A 26793-nucleotide genomic window follows, 5' to 3' on the forward strand; every position below is an offset into this window, starting at 1 on the left:
AAGTAGAGGGCCTTCATTCGCATCGGCACAATTGACACATGCAGGTGGCAAGCTCGCACTGCCTGCAAAAATGCAGCTTGCCTTTGGATAGTCTGCTGGCATATCTGCTTTGGAGTGCCTCATATGTTTCTTTGACTCAGACAGTTATGTGTCGGTATTTGAAAGATGCTAAACAGCAACAATTTCCCCCGTGGTTATTGTGGTATTTGAGTGACAGCTGATGGTTCAGCAGGGTGTGGTTTCACCACATTCGGCCACAGCAAATGAGGACGGAGAGAACGGTTTCATTTTTCCTGATTTTAAATTATCGTTTAATATACTTTACGCCAACAATCTTCTCTGTGGTATGTCAAATTTTCGAGACTTTTATTTTCACTTCATAGGGACTTCAATGTATGTTAGAGTGTAGTCCGTCTTTGCAATTTTCAATTTGTAATCCACTTTCAAAATGTCATTTAAAACAGGTTGTGTTTCTTCGAAATGGAAAAAAAAAGATATATAGTGTACTTTGTAAAATCAAGTCTAGGAAAGTCAGTTGTTTGCAGGTGCACAGCGTTGTTTTTGCATCCTTCACTTTTCCCAGGGTTTGCCTCATCCTCTTTGGGATTTCCCACGCGGGGCAAATGGGATTGACTTGCACACTGTCACCAAACACAAGCCACTTAGAATTTGGGTCAGTGCAGACAACATTAATTGAAGCCACAATGAGGCTTCAATGGCAATCTCGAGTGCACCCGTGCATGCGCTAATCTGCCAGCGACTGGAGTCAGGCAGAGAAACAACGTGAGCAGGGAAGAGCTTCACGGGTATATGCACTCCTCCCGTTTGGCCTCTTGTGCCTTTCCGCCTACTTGTGCAGTCACGCACACAAAGTTCGCTGTTCATGTGGCATATGCCAAGGACAGCCATGGCATACCGGTTTCCTAACAATATGTTTATTGTTGTATACAGTATGAAAGAAAATGATGCAGGCCAATAGAAAAGTGTGCTGCTAACTTTCGAAGGCCTCCTTTGGTGTTTGCAGCAAACCCATGAACTCAAAGTGAGCGTAAGTAGGTCAATATCACAGGAACCTGCCTGAAGCCTCTCTCCAAAATGATGCTGCCTCACACTCGCACTACTTCTGCAGGCTCGTGCAATTGTTAAGGGATGGTAGGATGCTTGCATTGAATTGGAGAGGAATGGACGAAGGTTTTGGTTGTCCTATGTCGCTTGATCACACCATGAATTGGCTTGCTTGACCTTTGTTTGTAACCTTTTTGGAGTTAATAGATAACATGGAAAATGGTCAATGTTGCTGTGGCTTATCGCTTTTCATTATTTTGTCAGTGTGCCACTTGAAAACACACAAGATATTTTGGGGATGAAATTGATTTGATCTATTTGTTCATGAATCTGCCTCATTACTACTAAATAGCCTCACACTAACCTACATGTTCATGACAGCAAGCATAATGAATTCTGCGAGACGTCTTCTCAGCAACCTCCCTATACAGGCAGGATATGTTTACTTTGGGAGGCTGGTGTGCATTGGTCGTGGTTGCTGGTTCAAGTCACGGTTGATCATGATCATATGTGTGATTTGTGCCTTCCGAAATATAGATTCTACAGTTTGGGGCAAAGTGCCTTGTTGTCATGTCTTACTTTTGTACCCTTCCATTGCTTGGGAGCACACCTTTTCACACCTGGAAACAATTCATTTCGAGCAGTGTTGCCCAACTGTATAGTGACAGGCAGACAATTAAAGATTCTTGTCCATCTGATGGCAAAAGGTACAAGAAACCTGCATCTCCAACTGTTGCCATTCTTAGAACAGACCCTCAGAGGGTCCTGCAAGTAGATCAAATCGCAGAGTTCAATTAATCAGGCCCACATTTCACACTCAGTCTTTTTATGTGTAAATTGATACTGGATCATCTTTATGTTCGTATATGATACTCTTTGTGTGGCCTCCTGTTTTCTATATCGCTTGTCATCTGGCAACAACAGACACACAAGTGCTCCATTTTACCAGTTTTTAGAGTTACAAGCATCGCGTAGTCGCGTGTCTTCGGGTACTTGGCGGGCTACACCCTGAACTGGTTGCCAGCTAATTGTAGGGCACACGTAGACAAACAACCATTCGCGCTCATAATCACACCTATGGACAATTTTTAGACTGTTCCATTAACCTAGTATTCATGTTTTTGGAATGTGGGAGGAAACCGGAGTATCCGGGGAAAACCCACACAGGCACGGGGGAAAACATGTAAACTCCACACAGGAATGCCAGGGCTACGTTTGAACCCATGACCTCTGGACTGTGAGGCAGACATACTAACCAGTCGACCACCATGCCGTCTTGACTGATTTTGCTCTTCTGAAATGCCTTGTAGTTTAATTTGATTTCAATTTCAAATGAAATAAATGTGTTTTGCCTGATCACTCATGTATTATTCGAAACAGTCTTACAAATTGTGCCAGGGTATGTCAATTTATGCATGCATTTACAGCATGACTTGGCTCAATAGAGGTTGGAAAACACTGTCTATTAATTGTTGGGTAGATTTTTAGCTTCTTCTGGACCCTCATTTAAATTCCCAGTTAAAAATAACTAAAAAAAAAACCCTGCTGGCAATCTCCACTTCAGTCCACGTGGATTGAAAACATCCGTTTAAGCCTCAAGTGGATTTTTTTTATTTATTTATTTATTTTTTGCTGGTCCTTACGTTGCTATCTATGTCAGAGGAAATCCGTTTGGTTTGAAAACGCAGTCACGTTCCAGCGGCAAACACGCCCTAATCGGATATTTGCCCTGCAAGGATGACACGGGGACAGATGCAGCACAGATAGCAAGAGACAACATCTCCTCAGCCTCCTCCGCACGAGGGGGTGGGGCTAGCGACTGATATTCAACACGCGTAGAAGGCACATGAGGCGGCAAAACGTGACGAATGGGAAAAAACAGTGCACTTTAATGCATGGATTCGCTGACCCACTGACCAAACTCCGGAGGCACTGACAACAACACTGAAAACCCCGCCAGAGCTCCGAAGCGGCAGCAGCTGGTGGGCGGGGCTTTTGCTCCTCACGCGTGGCACGCGGCTCCGCTAAGGGAGGCCACGTGAGGTTTTTTTTTTTTTTTTTTTTTTTTTTTTTTAACTGAATAGGAATAAGCAAAACTCCAGTCATCAGGCAGAGAGTCGTGACACCGCCGAGGGCCTAATCATGATTACAGGGCAGCATGTTAGTCACCAAGAGATCATTTACGTTCGAAGGTTTATACTGACAGTAGAACCCCTTGGTTTGATGCATGCACTACAAGTTTAAATTCATGATTATTTTCTTTAATCCAATTTAAGTATGTGCATTCCTTTGCACAGGGGCGTTTCTGTCATTAATTTCGTTTCATTAAAGGGACACTTGGACAGCCTGAACATTGACATTTATTTAAAATTGGTTTCTATTGTAAAAATTGCGTCACCACTAAAATTCACACACGAAAGGAATCTGAAGTGATTTGAGGGCTTTTTTTGTGATGACTTTTCACTCTGATTGATTTATGGTGCCTGACTTGTTTTTTTTTCATCTCAACCTGTCTACTTCATAGCAGGGAGGCATTGTGATATTGCTTGGTTTGTCATGTTCTGTTGTCAGCAACGGTGACTACCTTTGCTACTCTTGTCCACTTCAACCTGTGAAAATGTAAAAGCGTTCTGCACAATATTTTGGATTAATGGACATCAAATGTGTGCTCACATGAACACAAACCACGACTACCTTAATAAAATCAAAAATACCATTCAAATTACTTCTCCACTTACAGACGTTGAAGCGGACAAGAGCAGGAATGCGCACATGAACCCCAGTGGCGACTGCTTGTAGTTTTCGGATATTTTGCTATGCTAAAGGTTTTTTAAGTCTCAGGAGGCCCTGGATGAATGATTTCCCCCCTCGGCTAACAGTAGCCGCTGCGGTGATGTTAAAAGTTACAGCAATGCTCAAGGCAGCAATTAGCTTTGGGCTGCTAAACAGATGAGGTTCCCAGAACAAAATCAGCTTCTTACCATCCAGACACGGAGCTCCGCGCAGTGGACGCCTGCTGCCGTGCATGCAGTCGAATACCTTGAGGGTGTACCCCACCTGATGCTCGAAGAAAGATCTGATGGGCTCCAGCATGCCCACGACCCTCCTGATGATAAGCTGTTCATATAATGGACGGATGCAAACCGAATGACCTACGAACAACTAAGCTTACGAAAAACCTCTCGGAACACATTGTGTTTTGCGTCTCTTATTGACTTATTGAGAAAATCAGACAAGACATGAGACTGCATGTAAGCTTCTCATTTCCTCATTCTCTTTTAAGTCACTCATGGAAAGGATCATCGTTCAGTGACATTTTCAGACGTACAGAAGTAGAGCTGTCCTCACACATTTTGGGTTCAATGCATCCCCGTAATTTTGACATTATTACCAATGGATTTACAATTATTCCTGTGACTCCCACCAAGACATGGAGGGAGGGTGGTGGTGGGGGGGGTGGCTATATTGCTCATTTCCAGGGGGTGGTTATAAGTTGTTCGTGATTTACTGATTTCTCCCAATTCACAACATTGAAAATGCAAGCTAATATATTCCCGATGAAAAAAAAAAAATTAGGCTTGTCAGTGAAAAATTGACCACTCAAGTGTTCCCTTAAGTTTATGAATATGCTCCTCGAGCTGCACTGCATCACACTGAGAAATGTTCTGAATATTTTGGTTTCCTCATTGAACTACAGGAGTGAGTCAAAACTATTGCATACAGCTTTATAGGTTTGATTGGGTGTAGTGCAGCACTTCAAGCAATGCCCACTGTATGAATCACTGTAGCAATACCTCACAAATGAGCTCTTTATATCTTGCAAAGGCAACATTGTTGATGTTGTCATGGTGATGATGATGGCTGACCGCAAAGATGCTACCTCACTTTGTCAAGGAGGTAAATGGATGGTCATAGAGAGGGAAAAGAGGACATACTGTCGGTACGGTGTGTACCATTTAAAAAAAAAAAAGTGTTTATCTTTGAAGTTGCAACTCAGCATGCGGTCCAACCATTTCTCACCAAACTAAACTTTGCATTTGAATGTTATCAAAGCCTTTGTTGAGGGCATTACAGAGGGCATTTCATACTTATGGTAACTCGTAACTCAATGTGTTTTACAGTTACAAAAAAAAAAAACATTTCAAAACAAAATACAACATTTAGGCAAAAGAATTGAAAACATTTTTAAAACGAATCATTTAAGACATTCAAAAGCAAAGTAGAGAAATAAAAAGTATTTGAGTGAAATCACGAAAGGAATGGACAGCTCAGGAACATGACTTTGGAAAAACTTAATGTAGAAATGCCCGAAAAGACCTTTATCATATGTATGGGGAAAAAGCATAGTTTTATTTATTTTAACCTGGGTTTAAAAGAATTTACACTTGGGGCTAACTTCAGTTTTGTTGGCCGCTCATTCCATTTGGGTGAAGCGTAACAGCAAAATGCTGATGCACCATGCTTGCATTGAACAATCATGCAAATCATCTTTGCTGCCTGGTAGTGTATTGGGGCAGATACCATTAGCTGTCCACCCAAAATGAACTCGTAGTGAGTGGGTTGCATGTGTGTGTCTGTTCTCTGCCTTTTCTTTCGAAAGCCTTGTGTAAGATGCAGCAAACCTCGTTTTCATCAAGCTTCACCGTAAAATTGCATCACAAAGATAACGCTTGCACAGTCTGTTTGACTGCATGACGTTTGTACTTTAACACGACATGCTCCATCCGATGTCAACTGTCACTCAAATGTGTAAACATGAATCCACATTCATCAGCATAACCATGTGTCTTTTTTTCTTTTTTTTTGAACGTGCAGTACTGCCTCACCTTCAGATAGGATACTGAATGAAGTTCAAGGTGTAGCGTTCATCTGTACAAGAACGTGACTGTTCTACATTATTAATGATTCGCTATCAATTAGGAAAGAGGAGCAGGTGTCATGCACTATGGCTGACCCTGAGAAAGCGCTGGCCAATGCCACTTAAGGTTGGGCAGTGCTACGCTTCATGTAAACTTTTAGGGTGGCTTGACATTGGAAACCAACTTGCACCTTTGTGCCAACGTTTGCTTGCTTGTTTGTTGATAACGCAACTGTGGATGCAAGTGCCACTGGCAGCCCAAGAGAAGATAACAGTGACAGGGAGCCCTGCAACTGCACGTGACATTGTTTTCCTGGAGCTCAAAAGGAAGTGAAGAGCATCATCATCGCAGAGAATACGGCTATGTGGAGCATGCAATCTCCTTGGAATGGGCATTTTTGGACACATTTGCAACTCTTTAAGTCGTCACTCAGCACTCTTGGGTGCACGATGGTTGTATTGACTGTAGGGCATGTGAAGTGATGGCACCAATAAAGGTCGGTTCATTCAAATGACAATCAAAATGATCACGTTTTGAAAAATTCTCTTACCACCACCAGGGCTGTTGTCCATTTCTCTTGAAGACGTTGAGCGTGAAGTTTAAAGTCAGATAAAATCAGGAGTCTAGTGAAGAGAGCTGAAAAATGTCCCGAAACACCTGCTCAGTGGAGCAAAAACTGGAAGCGATGGAAGGGGGTCCAGTGGGCTCGAGTGTTTTCCGGCCGGTTATTGCGTGCAGCCTTCGCCGTGTGTCTGACGTGAGTCGTCAACATGCACTCGGAGCAGCTTCTGTTTGCAGCTGACTTGGATGCTTCCTGCACGAGGGACGATCAAACCCTTCTTGTGCCTTCCAAGAAAGTGGAGTCAACCCATCCGCGTGTCATGCGTGACACACACACCCACTGATACAAACACCCACTTTCGTCACGTTTGCAGGTGAGGAGGAAATGTGAGCGTCACTAACGTCTGTGTGTGTGTGTGTGTGTGTGTGTGTGTGTGTGTGTGTGTGTGTGTGTGTGTGTGTGTGTGTGTGTGTGCGCGTGTGCTTTTGCGCACGGTGTGTGTGTGTGTGTGTGTGTGTGTGCGCGCGTGTGCTTTTGCGCACGCGAGCTCTCTCACTGTGTGTCTCTCCTGGTCCCCCACCCTTCTCTCTCTCTCTCTCTCTCTCTCTCTCTCTCTCTCTCTCACACACACACACACACACACACACACACACACACACACACACACAAATAACCCCCCGTCCTCTCCCCTGCACGTTTCGGTGCGCTTTCATTGGTGGGGATGTGACACGGAGGGCAGTTCGACTCGCTTGTTGGACCGCGCTGTGTAAAGCCAGGCAACATGTGCGCTCGGCATGTGCCGGCTCGAGCGCTGTCCCACTGATACACATTTTATGCAAAACCGCGGAGCGTGCGAGTGGTGCACAGCACAGGGAATTGGAGCCGAGAGGATGAAGCACATGGACAAAAGGCGTGGCTCATCGTGACTGCTTCTCTTTGCTCCCCCTCAGTCCCCTGACCAGCTCGGCTGCATGTTGCTTCTAAAGACGAAGTCGTTCCAAACTGTTGCCACAGTGGCACGCAATATATACATGTAGGTCTACTTTTGCCTTTCAGCACTACTGCAAGGGATGTGAATTTACAGTCAATAAATATATGGCTGAGTCTGTTAATTTTCAGCTTTAATTTATAAGCTTTCACGTAAATATTTGTATTTACATCCAGTTAATGCAGAGTGTTTTCAGTCTGTAAGAAGTATTTGAACAAATTGTCACACGGGTAAATACAATTAAATGAAGTGGTTGACACTCAATCGCAGGGGACACACAGACAAGCAACCATTGGCGTTCGCAATCACACCTACAAACAATTTAAAGCAATCAATTAACCTAGCATGCCTATTTTTTAGGCATCTGGCGACCGGAGAATACCAAGAGATGAAAATGTCCAATGTGATTCAAATCGTCAATGGAGTGCACTATCGATCAGTGTATTTCCATCATCCGGTGGCTGCCCAAACACACACACATACACTCGCATACGTTTCATTTTATTTTGTTATGGACGTGTTTATTTAGATCGTAGTTTTAGTTATTTCTTGACAGTTGAAAACGCTCCATTAGTGCAAGTTATAACTATAGGTTTAATGTCAGAAAATCAATCATGTGGGCATGGCAGAGATGTGCATGTGAAATTTGGTGGCGATTGGTCGTAGCTTTCTAACATTAAGCTTTTTTTTTACACTCAGCATTTTAGTCTGTCCCTTTATTTCGTTAATTTTCGTTATAACTGGTGGAACTGAAGCCACACTGCCTGCACTGAAGTCCGACAGATGTACTGCCACGCTATAAGTGACATAATTGTGATGTTCTTAAGTAAATTGGGAACATGATTGGTACCAAGTAGTTCATATTGCAGTGCAAAACATAAAAAGTTCTCATTTTCAACTCAAGTCAGTGGTCGTCAATCCTTTTCAGACACAGAGAGAGATACTTGGCGTATCCTGGTGTCGATTGTTTACATACAATATGAAAAGGTCTTTTAAATGTCAAAATATGAACAGCATGACGACAAGAACTGTCTAAATACAAATTCTAACTGAAACAGAAAATGTATTGGTCGATACGTGTGAATCAAACACGTGAATTTCAGCTCCTCGTTGAGAACAGCAAGTTGTGCAAAATGTACTGAAACATTGAGCAGAAACGTGTTTTCCAAAGTTTATTCAAAGCCAAATGAAGGTGATGCGTAAAGTTTATAATACATTTTACGTGCTTCCTGAAATTTCACCCGAAGCCCGATCAGACCAAAAGCAATGTACTTTTTAAAGTCCGATTTCTGCAGCAGCCCAACTTCTTGCCGCTAGGGGGAGTCACCGTGCTAGGAATGTGCACACTCGATGGCTCCCATCGACGCCCCTCATCTGTTCTGGACCCGTTGACGGATTGGCGATGGCAGCCACCGAGAAAAATCGGACGAATTACTCCATAGTTGATCTGTGAGGCGTTAAGAGCAAACGCTGACCGTTTTTCTTGACACGTCGGCGGAAGAAGACTCCTGACAAGCGCGTCTGTGACTTTGCTGTCTCCGTCACACTCAAGTCTGCTGCTGCTGTCTGTCGGCCTGCCAGTCAGTCACTCGCTCGAATCTCAAAACTTGTAGGGAATGTTGAAACCGACACACGGCACACAGCAGCGGGCGCAAGAAAAGGTAGGCTTTTTGCTCTACATAAATTATTGCCTCGTTGATAAGGCATACCACGGGGTGGGGTGGTGGTTTAGTGACGCCGCTGCAAGATCGGCTTGTGTTTACCGTTTTATCGATCAATGTGTCAGATAGGCGCGCACCCATCAACAAAAGTGAACACGTTCCGGCATGGCACAACGTAATTGCAAGCTGTAGCGAGTGTTTCTAGGGCTCGGAGTGGAGCACAAGAAGCTACCTGCCAAGCGCTGCTTCGCCTGAGGCTCCAAAGGCAACTTTCATCACCGTCGCCTTGTCTGCCAGCCTGCCTGCCACCCATCCCTCACGCAACTTGTTGAATGTGGCCTTTATGTGACTAAGTAATGACAGCTCGCTGCGCGGCCGGTGAGAGATTTAAAATGATCCCACGCAGAACCTTCCCAGTATTGTTTTGGATTAGTTGGCAGTGCGGCTGATTAAGATGAGAAAAGAAGAAAGTGCAGAGCCATATTGAGCAATGAAAGCAGAAAAGTAAGCCCATGCATAATCAACCGCTCTTTCTTCTTGTGGCTAAAAGCAGTCTCAAGTTCCAAAATACTACATGTTTATATATGATCCACACGCGCCAGAACTAAATGCATTTTTTTTGCTGCAGTGTCTTGTGCCCAGCTTTCTCACAAGGGCAGTTTTATGTGCAGGCAAAGAGGCATGGAAAAGAAGACCTTTCCCTTTGAGCTCACAGATTTGCAGTAATTACAGAATCACTTCCATATGTGGCGCTCTGGCTGCCTTCTCACTGCCCCCGCCACCCCTCTTTCTCCCTCTCTCCCCTTCTCTTCCTTCTTACGTTTGCATTTTCCCTTTATTCCTTACTTTTGCTACTTTTATTTCATTTGGCTCCTCTGCATGTGCTGTGAGCATTTTTTTTGGGGGGGGGGGTCAAACCACAGTTTAAACAGAGTTTATGGTAATCAGAACGTCCTGGCATTTTTTGGCAAACGACCACTGTTTTGGGGTGATTAAATTAACCACGTTGGCAAAAATATGCGTGCACCCTTGTTGAAAGAGCGAGGCGAGTTAACTAGCTAGCAAGGCAAGACACGGACACTCGTGCAGAGGGGAAACGCTGAAAATAGGGAAATATGACAAAGGAGGAAAAGGCAAAGAATGGGAGCTCGGAGAAGAATTTGCGAGGCAGGAGCAGAGCGTGAACGAGGAAAACGGGGCGGAGGGGAAGGGGGGGCTGGAGTAATGCTTTTTGACAGAGGTGGGTTCAAGATGGGTTCACGGTGACATCATGGCTGATTTTGGAACAAAGTATAGACAGGAGAGACGTTCACCTTTCATTGGACACACATGTTGGGGAACAGGCGAGAGTGCTCATTTGCTGGCACGCACACTGGTAGCTGTGTCCGCAACCTCTGAATGCACCCCAAAATTATGCGTGCGTGCACACGCGCAAACCCTGTCCTGCTGCACCCCCTGCAGTTCCACTGTACTAAAAGAGGCACTTTCTGCCATGCCTTGTGCTGGTTTGTTTTTGGTCCAACAATACATTGTGGTAGAAACCTGTCCTGGCCCTGGGCGCCTGCCTACTTTGCTGCTTAGCTATGAGGCGAGCCTTGGACAGGAGAAGAAGAAGAAGAAGAATACATTGTGGTAGAAACCTGTCCTGGCCCTGGGCGCCTGCCTACTTTGCTGCTTAGCTATGAGTAACTCATTTTCCGGTGTGTACTTCAAGGTAGCTGCACTGTAAATGAGCAGAGTTTGCCAGGCGGCATGAATGAGCTCCTTCATTTCTGCGGATGTGTGTTTCATTCTGCAAGCAAGCAAGTGTTGGTAAGTGTTCAGAGGTGAGCCGGGTGCGCTGGCTCTCCTTGGCCTCCCCAGCCTTTCTCACGGCACGTCCAAAGTTGACACGACATCAATCTGAACACGGGGAAACAATGATGTCAATGCAGGCATCGTGTTACTGGTGTAAAGCTGCCGCCACAGGCGCCCGTTCCATGCTCGCCACCTCCGTCAATCCCGCCTTTGCTTTGGTTCCCTGTGCCATCTCGCACGGCTTTCTCTCGTCTTTTTCGACCCTTTTCTCCGTAAAACCACCGGACCTGACTTCCTCTCTTTCTTGCCTCCTCTGTCATCACTCTTTGCTCTTTCCTCTTCTGCCTTTGCTCCTTTCCCTCTGCCAGCAAACCCCAAGGCCTCGGCTGCGTTGCTCCGTGAATGCAAATATGTTGAATCTTAAGTGGAAACACACGACCGGCTCCTATGAATATTTCATACCTTCATAAACACATCCAGAGGAGCTGCAGAGCTTGGCGCCTAAGAACGCCCGCGTTTGCCGGATGACTTCCTGGGAGGAATCGAGCTCCCCTCAGTCAACTATGAGCTGTGCGAGTGTGTTCGTGTTCGGTTTGATGTCAGGGCGGCACGTTGTGATGTCACTGGTTGAAGTTAATGACACACGAATGGCGAGGGCAAAAGGCCATGTTTCCAGTGGTGCCCAGAGAGAGAGATAGCAGCCTGATCTGTCTTCATTATCCGCCATTCTGCAGCCTCCCAGACACAATGATCATAAATCTCTGCCTGAAGCACACTTCACTGACACTGAAACACAAACACTAGTAACCTCTGACCCTCTCTCCGCTACTGCCTGCGCACACTCATCCATGCTGCAGACACCAAGGCGCATTCAAGTGCCTGCTGTACACACACGCACGCACACATCTGCCTCCCTCTGTCACAACTGAAGAAGGGCCAGGGCACAGCCCGCACACTGACACCATCCTCGTGTACTTGATTGCACGTTCAGTCACTTCTGTATGCTTTCAGTCAGTGCGATGCTATCGCACCGACTCGAAATTCACATCACTCTAACGACTAATACAGTTAGTCTTTAAAAGTCCCATGGAGGTATTTACCTTCTTGTTTCACGTTACGCAATTGCTGATTTAGCACTGCTATATAAACAGTTAAGGGATTTCTTTTAGCTTCAGTGGCCTCATAAGCAACACATGAATCAAATGTAAACGAGATAAGGATCTGGGGAGGTGCCTTTTGCAGAGTAGCTAAGATGGGTGCTTCCTGAATATTAGCTTTCTAAAAAAAGAGAAAAAGAAAAGCAGCAGCGCCTCTGACTGCTTATTCAGTCATTTATGCATCGGAGCATATGGACTGTACATAAAAAAAAAAACATCGGGGCATACATTAGTCCAGTATTTCCCAACATTCATTGAGCCAAGCCGCTCATTTTGCCTACGAACAATCTGAGTGACCCAACAACGTCAGAAGAAGTATATGTCGACAGAATAGATGATCTTGTCCCAATGTACTCACAAATGTACTTCATTCGATGGGAAAAGTGAGCAGCATCCAAATCAGATGTATTTTTTTCATATAACTCTGAGCTCTGAGAGAATGTTATGCGGGGACAGTATGACTGAGGGGCATCTTTCTCCATAAGTCTTTACAGCAAGTCATGCATGCATGAATTGATCATTTTTAAAAAGCTCTGCATTTCATACTACTCACTCACAAGAATTAGAATGAGTTGTTTGTAGACCATCGGCAATTCAAGTGCAGTACAGCACGGTTACGTTTTTTTTCACAACTCTCACAATTTCCATCATTTCCACGCCAGTCAAATGGCAACCCACTGGAGGTTTAGCTTGAACAGTTTAAATGAAATGTAACACACATTTAGTGGCATGCTGAAATAATGTGAACGATTTCACAATACCTGCTAACTTAAAGTGCTACGAAATCTCCAACATAAAATTTGTACAGCAACAGCCCATGGACCAACTACGTAGTCACACATCTGAATTGTCTCACTTTTACTTGGATAGGTTGCTACCTTGCAGGTTTTGTTCCATTTCCATCGGCTCCATCTGACACGCAACAGTTGACAAGCATTTTGAGTGTCATGCATTTTAGTACACTTACAGTACTCGGCCCCCCTTTTCCTACCGGGCGCAAATTTAGTGCAGTCTTTTCTTTCTTTTGGTATTTTGCTAGACTTTGTGCCAGTAGAATTGGGCATCATTGGGGTTTTGCGCATTCGTGTGCCGTTGTGGAATGGAAGTAGAGTTTTCCCAGCCAATCCGCACGCTCTCTCATTTGCATCAAAATCAGGGCGATCGAAGCGCAAACCCGAGTACGCAATGTCTGACATTGCGGAAACAACTGAAGAAAAAAAATACTCAACTTGGGGATCATATCCAGGCCCCCGGCTTGGAAGCACAGAGCATTATCCGCTGAGTGTGAGTGTGAGTGTGAGTGTGAATGTGCGTGTGCGCGCCTGTGTGTGTGTGTGTGTGTGTGTGTGTGTGTGTGTGTGTGTGTGTGTGTGTGTGTGGAGAGAGATAGCAGCCTGATCTGTCTTCATTATCCGCCATTCTGCAGCCTCCCAGACACAATGATCATAAATCTCTGCCTGAAGCACACTTCACTGACACTGAAACACAAACACTAGTAACCTCTGACCCTCTCTCCGCTACTGCCTGCGCACACTCATCCATGCTGCAGACACCAAGGCGCATTCAAGTGCCTGCTGTACACACACGCACGCACACATCTGCCTCCCTCTGTCACAACTGAAGAAGGGCCAGGGCACAGCCCGCACACTGACACCATCCTCGTGTACTTGATTGCACGTTCAGTCACTTCTGTATGCTTTCAGTCAGTGCGATGCTATCGCACCGACTCGAAATTCACATCACTCTAACGACTAATACAGTTAGTCTTTAAAAGTCCCATGGAGGTATTTACCTTCTTGTTTCACGTTACGCAATTGCTGATTTAGCACTGCTATATAAACAGTTAAGGGATTTCTTTTAGCTTCAGTGGCCTCATAAGCAACACATGAATCAAATGTAAACGAGATAAGGATCTGGGGAGGTGCCTTTTGCAGAGTAGCTAAGATGGGTGCTTCCTGAATATTAGCTTTCTAAAAAAAGAGAAAAAGAAAAGCAGCAGCGCCTCTGACTGCTTATTCAGTCATTTATGCATCGGAGCATATGGACTGTACATAAAAAAAAAAACATCGGGGCATACATTAGTCCAGTATTTCCCAACATTCATTGAGCCAAGCCGCTCATTTTGCCTACGAACAATCTGAGTGACCCAACAACGTCAGAAGAAGTATATGTCGACAGAATAGATGATCTTGTCCCAATGTACTCACAAATGTACTTCATTCGATGGGAAAAGTGAGCAGCATCCAAATCAGATGTATTTTTTTCATATAACTCTGAGCTCTGAGAGAATGTTATGCGGGGACAGTATGACTGAGGGGCATCTTTCTCCATAAGTCTTTACAGCAAGTCATGCATGCATGAATTGATCATTTTTAAAAAGCTCTGCATTTCATACTACTCACTCACAAGAATTAGAATGAGTTGTTTGTCGACCATCGGCAATTCAAGTGCAGTACAGCACGGTTACGTTTTTTTTCACAACTCTCACAATTTCCATCATTTCCACGCCAGTCAAATGGCAACCCACTGGAGGTTTAGCTTGAACAGTTTAAATGAAATGTAACACACATTTAGTGGCATGCTGAAATAATGTGAACGATTTCACAATACCTGCTAACTTAAAGTGCTACGAAATCTCCAACATAAAATTTGTACAGCAACAGCCCATGGACCAACTACGTAGTCACACATCTGAATTGTCTCACTTTTACTTGGATAGGTTGCTACCTTGCAGGTTTTGTTCCATTTCCATCGGCTCCATCTGACACGCAACAGTTGACAAGCATTTTGAGTGTCATGCATTTTAGTACACTTACAGTACTCGGCCCCCCTTTTCCTACCGGGCGCAAATTTAGTGCAGTCTTTTCTTTCTTTTGGTATTTTGCTAGACTTTGTGCCAGTAGAATTGGGCATCATTGGGGTTTTGCGCATTCGTGTGCCGTTGTGGAATGGAAGTAGAGTTTTCCCAGCCAATCCGCACGCTCTCTCATTTGCATCAAAATCAGGGCGATCAAAGCGCAAACCCGAGTACGCAATGTCTGACATTGCGGAAACAACTGAAGAAAAAAAATACTCAACTTGGGGATCATATCCAGGCCCCCGGCTTGGAAGCACAGAGCATTATCCGCTGAGTGTGAGTGTGAGTGTGAGTGTGAATGTGCGTGTGCGCGCCTGTGTGTGTGTGTGTGTGTGTGTGTGTGTGTGTGTGTGTGTGTGTGTGTGTGTGTGTGTGTGTGTGTGTGTGTTTGTGGTAGCGAAGGCGCTGTGGATGTCCCCTTCCCATCCCCCCTCCCCACAATAGAGACGGGGCTGCTTTTAAAATATTCTCTTAAAGATGGTGACAATTACAATCCATTCAATAAATGCTTCAGAGTGATTGTCCCACACGAGTGTCATATTTCTGAATGAAATACATTACATCCACCACACACATCCGCGGAGCGCCAATTTTCTTGCTGCGTCTCGATCGAATACATCAAATTAGACCTGCTTTTTGCCAGTCTAAAATCTGTTTGACTTTTTGTAACCACATTTGCAGATGCGCTGGGTTGTAAGGCAGCAAGACCCAGTGAAGTGTAGCGTGTCTACCAAATTCACAAACATGCCCAACCAACCCATAGTCCCTGCACGAAAATGAGCATCTGCCCGCCTTTTATGTTAAGTGCAGACTTATTTCTGTCATCAAATTATCAGGTGCATTGGGGACGAGGCTGCTTCGTGCACTGACACGCCCAGCTCAACATAACACAATGCCAAACACTCTAAACTAGACTTGCGCTGGCATGAAAGCGAAACACAAGCGCCAGTCTGCCAAAATAGGGCCCACTGTGTTTCTACTGTACAAATATACATACTGTGTTTGAGTGTGAGGTGCCTGAACATATTCGACTTCCAATGTGTTGGTTCACGAATCTTTATCTTCTATTCGAAAGCTGTGTTGATCTTAAATCCAAAGTGATGCAGCTACTGGGATCTGTTCGTCATTAAAGTGCTGTACAAAGCCGAATTTCAGTGACAAGCTGGGCGAGACCCTCTTCGCCTGTGTGTTGAAAACGTACTTGACGGATAGATAATGCCGGTGTCAGCAAACACTCAGATTCCACATGATAAATCTAAACGTCCATGACAGTGAACGGGCTAAAGAAACAATTCTAACCCTCCGCCGCCACAACTGATGGTAAAGGCCCAAGACCGATTCAACAGACATGGCAGCACAAACACTCTGAAATCTGACTGGACAAAAAAGTCGAATATCCGCATTCACCGACTGGAAACTGTGCAGCCGAGAGATTCTACAAGATGAACAGATTAGGCTGTTGGGAATAAAGGTATACTGTTTCATGGAAAATCTATGATCATTTCGGTTGTAAATGTTACGTCAGTGCTTCTGATGGCGTTTAGGCCGGCAGAGAAGGCCTTGCTATCCCTGACCACTCACCAGTGACATTGTCAAGAGTCCACAGGTTAGCATTCCTTGGCTACAAAACAAGTTGCTAGGTTGCATAGTTGTTGCTGAGCCAGCCAGGTTTTCCAGCCAAGTCACTTAACAATCAAAAGGCCCTTTTCAATGGGTAAAGACGTTTGTAGTGATGCAGCATCCTCATCGTGGCTGCGTCCCTGTGGCCATCCTTAGGCATCATTTTACGTTTTGTCTGTCATGTGGCATTATTCCCTGACTCACTTTTCAATGTTTTTGGAAAACAAGAACATACACAATTTTTAGGACACGCGGTGGTATTTTTTATTGCGTTCTTTTCCTTTTGCTCACTTGTTCACCCATCTGGTTGAAGGTTTTGCTAAATATCAATTCACAAAATACCATCGTGTGTTGTAAAAATGTTTTTTTCTTGTCTTCCAAAAACATTGAAAAATGACTTGAGCAATTATGCTATGTGGAAAATAAATAATGGAAATGCCAGAATGGCATTCATTCCCTTTCCTCACACAAATGCAAAGCAAGCAAAACACATATTTCACTTTGAGTTGTCTTTCAGCATTTTGGTTGTGAATGGTGGTGGCTGCGTTCTCATCGCGCTTGACAGTGTCAAGAAGAATGCTTTTTTTAAAATGTTTTTTTTTTTTTAAACATTGGCTTGCACGCTGGGGAAAGTTTGACCTGTGCTCACTAAAGGTTCCTGTTGAGGTGCCAGTTAAGGTGTGTCCTCTCCTCCTAGTTGTGAGGTGAGTGCTCCTCATAAGCAAAACAAGTTGAGAAACATTACATTCAGAAAAGCAAAGCACACGCCCAGAACCACAAACACATAAACCGATGTGAAACATATGATCTCATATGGCTAAGAGGGGCACGCTCAGGGGCGCACCCAAAGTTGTCGCTGCTGCACTCTGCCATGCTACACAACTTCCCCTGAAGTCGCCATGCCGCCGTTTCACTTGAAGCCGCTCATTTTGGGAAACGCCATCTCAAGCTTGAAGGCATCTTCAACTGCACAAGCTTTGGCAGGATGTGGACAGATGTTGTATATCCCCCAAAATGCTTTGAAAGCCATATTCTGGCTTCAATTTATCCTCAATAAGAGCGGAATGCTTTGGATTCTACTTCCCCATTACGTTTCTTTAGTGTTGTGTCGCATCTGTACTTCTCTGGTCTTGAGAGTTATGATTTGGGGAAACTATCATATTGCCACAATGAAAGCAGGTCGGCGTGAATTGTGCCTTGTGTTTTGATGAAAGGAATCACTCTGGGCAGGAGTCAAAACCTCTTAAACGCCATCTGGGTGAGATCAAAATGGGACAAAGGCAGATCACTGGTGGTGCTTCCGACACTGTCGCATCCTGTTCACGAGCTGCAAATTCATTGATTGTGATGCTTATTGACAGCACGGCCCTCCTTTTCACCGTGCACAAATTGTTAGTTGGTAAACAACTCTGTAGCCGAGCAGATGAACTCGACCAAAAGCTCAGCCAAGAGACAAAGAAGAGAGAGAATTAAAAACAGAAACTCTATGGGCCCCTTTTTTCTCCCTGCAGGCATTTTGTGGCATGCGAAAAAATGTGCTGTATATTTCAAGTGTTGGGTCACATGACCAAGGACGGCGTTATGAATCAGACAGTCTAATTATTTCCTCGCGAGTGAGAGAGTGAGTGTTTGAGGAGAGGAGTGAAAGGGTGATTTTGAAGGAGGAGGAGAAAGTCCAGAGAGAGAGAGAGAGAGAGAGAGAGAGAGAGAGAGAGAGAGAGAGAGAGAGAGAGAGAGACGTTGGCTGCTGCCCTGCTGGTGCTGTCAGAAGGACTCTGATGAACGTGCACACATCTTGTCTCCCGTTTTTTTTCCTCCAGGCAAGCTGGGCTCATCAGACCCTTCCCTCAAGTCATTCATCCGCCAGCCTGCCTCGCTCGCGCCGGAATTGGTGAGTCCATACGCAAAAGGTTTCTCAAGTCTGAAAAGTGTTTATTTTTCTTTTCCCTCAGCTTGCGTTTGTTGGCAGCAAGAGATTTTATTTATTATTTTTTTTTTTCTGCGTTTGTTAGCAGCAAGAGATTTTTTTTTTTTTTTTTTTTTTGCAGCTGTCGGTCTTGAATTGAAGACAGAGCTAGTTTTGCACTTGCCTCAATCAAACTTGATCTTCATGAACAAACGCGAAAACATCATCCTCACACACATTTCTTTGATTAGGCTAATATGGACGAGACAGCACATTCATATGAAAATGTGTGCCTGCATGTTGCTCCATGCACACATGTGCTTATTAGTGGCTGTTACCCAGCGCCCGCGGAGCGCTTTATTATTAGCATATGTGCGCGTGTTGCTGTGTATACCCCTGTATGTGTTTGATGTCTATTCACCAGAGGAGTCACCAGTCCTTGACGTTTTTTATTATAACGAACATGCTGGAAACTTGGAGAAGCCCAGTATTGTTTTCCACCTTTTTAGTAGCACAGGCTATTTCCTGTGGAGTGAGTTGTAAGCACGTAGCACAGCTCTTAGCTGACATGGAGAGCATTTCATTGTGCTCCCATAGTTGGCGGCCTGTCAGTGAATGGTATCTCCCAATTGCCTCGGTTAACAGGTTCCACTTGTTACCGGCGTGAGTATCGGAGAGATCCGACGCCTGATGTCACGGCATGTTTTTACTTGTTTCACGTGTCCGTGTAGCTTTTGTGCTGTGTTGTCGTATTGCAGTGGTGGCTCACCAGCACCGCACCTGCCATCTGCAGTTTTATTTCCCCTGGCAGGCCTGAAGCAAGGGTGAGGGATCGTTGAGAAAACAAAAAGAGAGAAAAAGTCACAACGAGTCCAGTTGGACGCAGAAATGCATTTGGTTTATTTATTCATACGTGCAAATTGGCGGCGGATCATGTGACAATATTGGCCGCCATTCTTGACCTGTGAGGAGGGAGTTGTTGATACCTGCAGGTTTCCGCTCTCTCCAGCTATCAAGACCTGGCGGACGGTAGCCGAGACAGGTGTGTGTTTTGTGGGGAGGGGACGTGCAGGGGCGTTATCTTTCCGCCACAGCACTATATTTAACAAGGAAGCAATTTGAAAGTCATTCCCTATGGTTATATTTACAGGAGTCTTTGTGTCTATTTGCATGCTCTGAGCATTTATGAAGAAATCTGTTAGCACTTGCTTGTGTGTTTTGCGTGCGTTTGTTTGGGCCCGCCTTGTGTTGCTGTGGTGCCCGGGGCTCCAATCAGACATGGAAGTTGTCTTCATACAGAGGAAAAGTTGTTTTCTCTCTGAGCCGAGGAATACAAACACCTCCGTACTCTCTCGCTCTCGGAAAAAGGAGAGGCCGTTTCTTCTTCTTCTTGTTTTCCTTGCGCGATTTTCTGCCGCTCTGGTTGTATTTATGTCTGAAAATTGGATTCCCTCATCTGTGTTTTCCTGTTGTGGTGTGTGCGTGTTCTTGTTTTGCTGGACCCGAAGTTGGCGTGTGCGCTTTGTACACCAAAGTCCTCTACCACATCATGGAAAGAGAAAATTGTGAGGATGACTTCATCTTTGAAGAAAGTGTTTGATGTGTGGCTGAGTTCAAACTCTTTCCATAATCCTCCCCGCTCTCCAACTCAAGACGGCCCGTTTAGCAGCATACAAAAGACAATCCAAGAAGCAATTAGGGGTGAAACAACGACTATTTTGATAATCAGCTAATTTGTCGATTAATCAATGAATCAGTTAAAAAATGTTTTCGTTATTCAAAAATAGGACCTTATTCCCAAATTGACAGTGCAGAATATGAACAAATGTAAATTCATTAGGACTCAATTATTGGTTTGGACCGTCACATGTCCGAAAATGTTGATCATTGTCAGTAAAAGCATGTGTTTGCAAATGTCCCATTTAGACACTCAAAACAAAAATAATCAATCGTCTTTCGTGGAGGACCGCCAAAATCGGAGATGTCCCATTGAAAGGCCTAAATTCTGAGGATTTGGACTCTTGGAAATGAAATGAGGTCTCCAAACGATGAATCGCTTATCAAAATGATCGATTAATTTGGTCTTTCATGAAATGTGGATTAGTCGTTGCAGCTTTAGAAGTGCAAGCAAGATGTGTGGCGTATCGGGGGGATACGGATACGGAGGGATCAGAGGGGATCGAGCCTTTTCTGTTGCTGGTCCCTCTCTCTGGAATGACCTCCCACTGAGCATTCGGCAAGCCTCCTCGCTGCCCATCTTCAAAACCCGCCTCAAAACTCACTTGTATTCTTTGGCATTTGACTCAGCATGACTTAGATTGTTCTTGGTTTTGCTGTTCGGTGCTTTCTACTGTTTTTATTACCGATTTGCTTTACTGTTTGTTGTATATGTTAATTTGCTCCATGTACAGCACTTTGTATGCTGTACATGGAGCATACAAGATGGCTGTTTGAAAGTGCTCTATAAATACAGTTGAGTTGAGTATCCATCTCAATGTCATGGAATCGATCTTTTGAATTGACTGTTTTTAAATGTATCCGTTGTGTTTTGGTTTCGTGTGTAATTATTTTTTTCATTAAGTCCCATTTGCACTCCTGGGTACAAGCTGTTCTTTCAATGTCGAATTAGTGCGTCCGAGTGCTACTTTGCTGCATTGTTGCGTGTAAGCAAATACGTGTTTGTGTGATGCCAAGCGCAGGCAGATGTCAAACTAGTTTGAGGTGATGGAATGCAGGTGTGTTTGGACACACCAAGTCATCTGTCACTGAGTGTCTGTCTTGGAGCCATTAGAGACACACTTGTTGAAAGACGCCAAGCTGTCAGCTCAGCATCCACCAGTAATGTGTTTCCACAGACAAAGTGTCGCCGGCACCGGCGACCAGATCGCATAACGCTCACACGAGGTCACTTCAGAGTTGTCGTTTTGCACCCGACAAAAAAAGAATTGTTTGACTGACGTAGTGAAATGACTTCACCTTCACTCAGAACATGGGACCGAGTCCAGCGTGTTTCCAGCCACTTCCTCTTCAAAGCTACGGAACGTAAATCACCGTGATGTTGACAATTAGATGACTGTGTGCCTGAAAGACGCGCTGAGCTTTCTGTTGAAAAATGAGCAAGAGTGGGCAAGTCCGAGGTTTTCAAAAAAAAACATCTGCCAAGGTTTTGCTGCCAGGATACAAGGTACTTTTCAGTTATCTTGAGGATGTCAAGTCATCTGTTCCAGTTTGACACATTTTTATCTGAAAGAAAAAAACCCACAAATCCTCTAAAAATTGCACCTTGTAGACTTTTATAGAGTTCAGGATACTCCAAGAAAACCTGTGAAGTCAGTCAAGCTCGCTGGCAGACACATGAAAACCTACAAGTATCCTCAACTCGCTCATGGCAGGAAGGGGAGAGTGACAAAGGCTGAAATTCAGTCTCCAATTTCCACTAAAATAAATAAATAACAAATGTACCACTTTTAACTCCATTCCAAAGTCGCACATAATTACTGTAACAATGACACACTTCCTGAGCCTGGATTGTGATCTCATCCTACAAACACACGGCTTTGTGTGACGATACCACCTGTGGCCTGTGGGTCAAAAGAGGTTGGTGCCCACAGGTTTTCTCAATGAATTGCTCCTTATGTGAAATTGTTGGATGCCATTGAGGCAAAATAAGGGGTGTTCACGCGGCACACATTTGCATCGGTGCTGCACCGACGTATTTTGTTGCGATATATCTTACACCGGTGTACATTTTGTGGAGCGTTCACACGTAAAAAGCTGCTTACTAAAGAGAAGCGTGTTAACCCCGGTGCAGCCCCACTTGCGTTCACACGGCAGTTTCTGTGGCCGTGCAATACAATAGTAATAATACGGAAATAAAACATGCGCATTCGTAAAGTGTACTTCCTTTTCCCCGCCTTGTTCATGACATATCGAAAAAGCATGGTTTATACTTCTCCATACAAATCGACACTGTGGTCTACCAGACACCGTAAAAGGATCAGAGGAGAGAAAGGAAACATGATGGAAGTACAACAGAGCACGAAAGCAACATTCAGCATTCAATAGCCGTATGTAATCAACTCTTCTCATGTGTAGCGAGTCTACCCCTGTAGCGTTCACACGTCCCATTTTATATCGGTGCTGCGTCGCAAACTAGCATTTACTCCGGAGTAAATTTTTAAACCACCTCCTGAGCAGAGTTAAATTTGCTCCGGTTTAAGCTGTTTTCAGGGGCTACACCGGTATAACTTTGTACGTGTGAACGCTCTACGGGGGGCAGCCTCTGTGCTACAACGGAGTAAAAGTTGCCGTGTGAACACCCCTATAGATGCGCTGCGTTGGCTTCAAGGTCTCGACTAGGTGCTCTGAAGAACATGAACGACGTGACATCCCCGCAGAGCTCCGCCTTGCAGGCACAACTCTGTGCTGCACTAGTTAGCTCAGTACACGGCTGGACCCAACGGACGGAGCTTCTCCCATCCCCTTCCAAGCAGCAGTTGCTAGAGCGCTTCTCCTCATTAGGCCTGCTGGGGAGCCGGACTAGAGCTCAGATGGCTTTGTGCGAGAGTTGGGGTGCACCTTGGACCAGTTGCCAGCCTTTTGCAGGGCACAAATGTCCGTTCACAGCCACATTCCTACTTCTGGACAATTATGACAAGTTATACTGTAATCCTTTGACCTGCCATGCCATTCCAAAAAGATTCCTAATTGAGTGTTCATTTGCTCAACTTTGTGTGAAGGAAACTGAGTCACCACTATGGGTACAACAAGGGTTATTTCCATTTTTGACGAGGATGTTTAACAATTAAACCATTCAAGTGTTGGTGACGCTCAACATTGCATAGGAATGATTCATTGCAAAAACTCTCATCTACGGTCAGGCAACAGGCATGGTTTCTTCACCTGAAATTCTCTCAAAGTTGTCAGTCACTTTGTAGTACACATGACATTCCCACCCCTGACAGGAATGGAGGGCAACAATATTGAATACATACACCGTTACAAGAGAGAGAGCTTAGTGTACTTTTTTATGAAGGCAGGGCACGTTTCTAATTGCTCTTACATGCAGTGTGGTACAAACCGCAAAGTCAGAAGGCACTCATCTTATTAGTGTTTCATGACCATGGTGGAGGCCAACCCTCCTTTTGCCGTTGCTCATCTTGCAGTTCTTTGAATTTTTGGCCGCAACCAAAAGTGCTCGGAACAAAAAGAGTGCGTCGTTGGGTGAAAGTACGCCCGCTCTTGTTGAGCCACCGCTAAATTACTGGCTTGATTCATTTGCTACATGCAGCATTTGGTCTTGATCGTTTCTGTGGATAATCTCAAGTGGAATCAGCGTGGCACACTGGCGCGCACTATGAGGTCGGACACTCTGCCCCAGTGTTTCTGTCCCGGTTAGGGATGGAAAGTCCCCGCAGTAGCCTGGAACCCTCCCATGGCCGGCCTCGGCGCTCCTCCTCGCCCGCCTGGCCGCCTCCTGCCTCCTGTGTGCCCCCCAGGCTCAGGGGAAGTGGGGAGGGCCTCTGTGCCCATTTGGCCCTGGCTAACGGGGATGAGGGGAATTTGGAGTGACCTCATCCCCCTTATACACCCAGACCCAGTGGTGAAATGAGCCTACCACAGGACCCCGTAATAAAACACAAACGACCCTTTAAAAAGCTTCTCAGCTGATGTGGCTCATTAAAAAACACTGGCGCCATCTTTTTGCGTTTTATCAATTCATTATTGTGTTATTTTCAAAGGCCGCCTCTCAGCTCCCTGCTTCTTTTCATGACTGCAATACTGGATGAATCGATGGATCAATAAACTATTGTTTACTCCTGTGAGAAAGCAAAAGCCTCAATCCGACTCGCATCTCTCAACACTGTCAGATTTTGCTGCCTTTGAAGAGTGCATGAGGCACTTACCCAAATGGGACACAAACATATCATGCGCACACTTTGGATTATCCGTCCCACACTGCACGTCTTCTCCCATTTTCGGCCATCTTTTTGCAGGTTTGCTAATAATGGGACCCACAGACCGACAGGAACCCAGCACGAGCTGTTCTGTTGCAGTGACGGATGAAGAAGGGGGTGTGGCATGGCCATAGGATCCTGATTATGGGGGGCTGCAAAGGGAAATAGGGAAAACAAAAGGAAAAGAAAGATGGAAGTATGGCTATGTTGGCAGGATGGGGGCGGAAGGGGGGTGCCTATCGAGGGCTGCTCCTTCCTGAAACGTGGTCACCGGAGCCTGCTCGGGCCCTGGATGCACATGTGGAACAGTTTACTGTAATGGAACTCTAAATTAGTGGTGGTTTGAAGCTGCCTGCAGCAGTAGGGTGTAATTAACTGGCTCTGTTGAAAGAGACACAGCGAGTGGATTGAGCCAGAGCTCTGGAAAAGATGCAAGGGTGAGAGTTGCGTGTGTGTGTGTGTGTGTGTGTGTGTGTGTGTGTGTGTGTGTGCTCAATGTGTACCTCTATTCGATTTAGGAATACATAACTGATTGTGCTTGCTTTTAACACATGTAGGGTTCTTTTTTTCCTTTCCACGTGCTTGATTGCATGTGTATGAACTATGTATTTCAGACTTTGTGGTACATATAAGTGTCTCGGAAAGCTCTCAGCCTGTTTTCTCATCAAGACATGGCGCCACCTCACAGTGCCCCCTAATGCCCAGATTTTGCCACTATTCATCTGTTGCTCTTTTTATGATCACCGTTTTCATGTCATGTGTTCACCACTTATGTCTTCTCAAGCCCTAGCGACCCATCCTCCAATCAACCTTGTTTGCCAGAATTTCTGTCCTAGTCCTTTTCCTAAAATTCACAACCCACAGACGTACCAAATTTTTTGGCTCTGCTGTCTTTCAAACCCACATTTGTAAAAACAAGCTCATCACACCACTCACTCATAAAGTCACCCTTGTTGAGCGGTCTGCGAAAACATTAAAAAAAATGGGGTGGCTTTACTTGGTCCTGTATTAACAATCAACGACAGTGCATGACGAGCTTCCTTGTCTGTGCCTACTGTGCGGCGTCTGAGTGACGAGTGGGCTGTGGGAGATTTGAGCCCAACGGACTTTGTGGGGTGCGAGCCTTACCTCAACACAAGCTTGTTGGAAGTGACAGCAGCAGTTAACAATCAGTGGATCTCATTTTCTCCCCCCACGGACCCCGTGTCTGGGCCTCTGGTCTAGAAGGGAGCGGGAGGCAGGCTGCTGTGCTAGGCTGGCAGCAGGAACAGAGGGGCTCTTTATAGCAGAGCTCTGCTGATTTCAATCATATGGCATCGGTTGGAATCAGAGCACAAGTCTGGAAGCCCTTCAATACGAAAGGAACAAGAGTGCTCTCTCTTTTTCTCTCTTCTCCCCTCCACCCCCACCTCCTGCTTTTCTGTTATAACTTTTTCCCAACATCTCTCTTATCTGGTTTCCCCTCACCCAGTCCCAATTTTCTCTGGATTTTCCTCCGGTTCACTCTTCTCCTCGCACGTCTTTATATCTTTTGTTTGCTCGCTGTCCTCCTCCCTCAGTGGCCCCTGCCCCTTCTTCCTTCTTTTTCTCATACCTGTTCAGATCAAATTTGCACATCCATCTGCGTTTAGAACTGTGGATTAACTTTTCGCCGTCCCAGAGCTAGCATGGATCAGGATCTGGTAGTTGGACGGGAGGTTCAGCATCTTTGCGGTCTCAACAGAAACCACTTACATATCATATTCATGCCAATCAGATGGATTTGTCCTTGTGTTTCATGCTCTGAAATAAGAAGAAACAAGTTTGTCTTTTCTTCCACAGAAACTGGATGTTTGCACTCAAGAGGAGTTTGTCGTTCCCCCACTAAACAAGAGGCCCCCATCCTTACTCATCCAGTCTCCAACATCCTCAGAGCCTTTGAGAGAAGACACAAGTTTCACGGAGATTTCCACGGGTGACTGCTGAGTGCCTTGCCATCCGCCAGTGGGCCTGCTGGTGTGTTTTTGCCATGGCTACCAACAGGGAACAGCAGGTGGGCCACATGACAGGTTTCCCACCTGCTGTCTACCCCTTCGCCTTCAACTCCATGAGAAGCCACTCTCCCTTTGACCTGCTGGCCAACAGTAGCCTTTTCGGGAGATTCGGTGCCGACCTGCCCAAAGAGATGGCTGCGCTCTGTAAGTTCTTCCCATTAGTGTACTGAGTGGCTTTGACTTTGCCTCCCTTCTCATGTGTCATTTTCCATTGTAGCCATGACCACACACACACACACACACACACACACACACACACACACACACACACACACACACACTAGTATATATGTGTGTGTGTCTCTGTGTGTGTATTTGTGTGTATATATAT

General features: G+C 45.2%; 2 protein-coding genes across 3 annotated transcripts in view; one reads left to right on the forward strand and one right to left on the reverse strand.

The window, feature by feature from the left end:
• The window catches only part of nr1d4a (nuclear receptor subfamily 1, group D, member 4a), a 15798-nt gene extending 8872 nt beyond the window's left edge, over window positions 1–6926 (reverse strand). Inside the window, exon 1 of the mRNA XM_019895565.1 lies at window positions 6475–6926. Coding sequence (XP_019751124.1) covers window positions 6475–6496 — 22 coding nt within the window. The 5' untranslated portion in view covers window positions 6497–6926. The remainder of the gene's footprint in view (window positions 1–6474) is intronic.
• Window positions 6927–8858: 1932 nt separating this feature from the next.
• rarga (retinoic acid receptor gamma a) overlaps window positions 8859–26793 on the forward strand; it is a 65475-nt gene continuing 47540 nt past the window's right edge. Inside the window, exons 1-3 of one of the 2 annotated variants that reach the window (XM_019895597.1) lie at window positions 8859–9135; window positions 18387–18457; window positions 26251–26606. In XM_019895597.1, the coding sequence (XP_019751156.1) occupies window positions 26438–26606 (169 nt within the window). In that variant the 5' untranslated portion in view covers window positions 8859–9135; window positions 18387–18457; window positions 26251–26437. Of the gene's footprint in view, window positions 9136–18308; window positions 18458–26250; window positions 26607–26793 lie in introns of those variants that run through there. The other variant, XM_019895596.1, reaches the window with a different exon arrangement.

This window comes from Hippocampus comes, unplaced genomic scaffold (genome assembly GCF_001891065.2).
Source record: "Hippocampus comes isolate QL1 unplaced genomic scaffold, H_comes_QL1_v1.1 scaffold113, whole genome shotgun sequence".
Taxonomy (NCBI): Eukaryota; Metazoa; Chordata; class Actinopteri; order Syngnathiformes; family Syngnathidae; genus Hippocampus; species Hippocampus comes.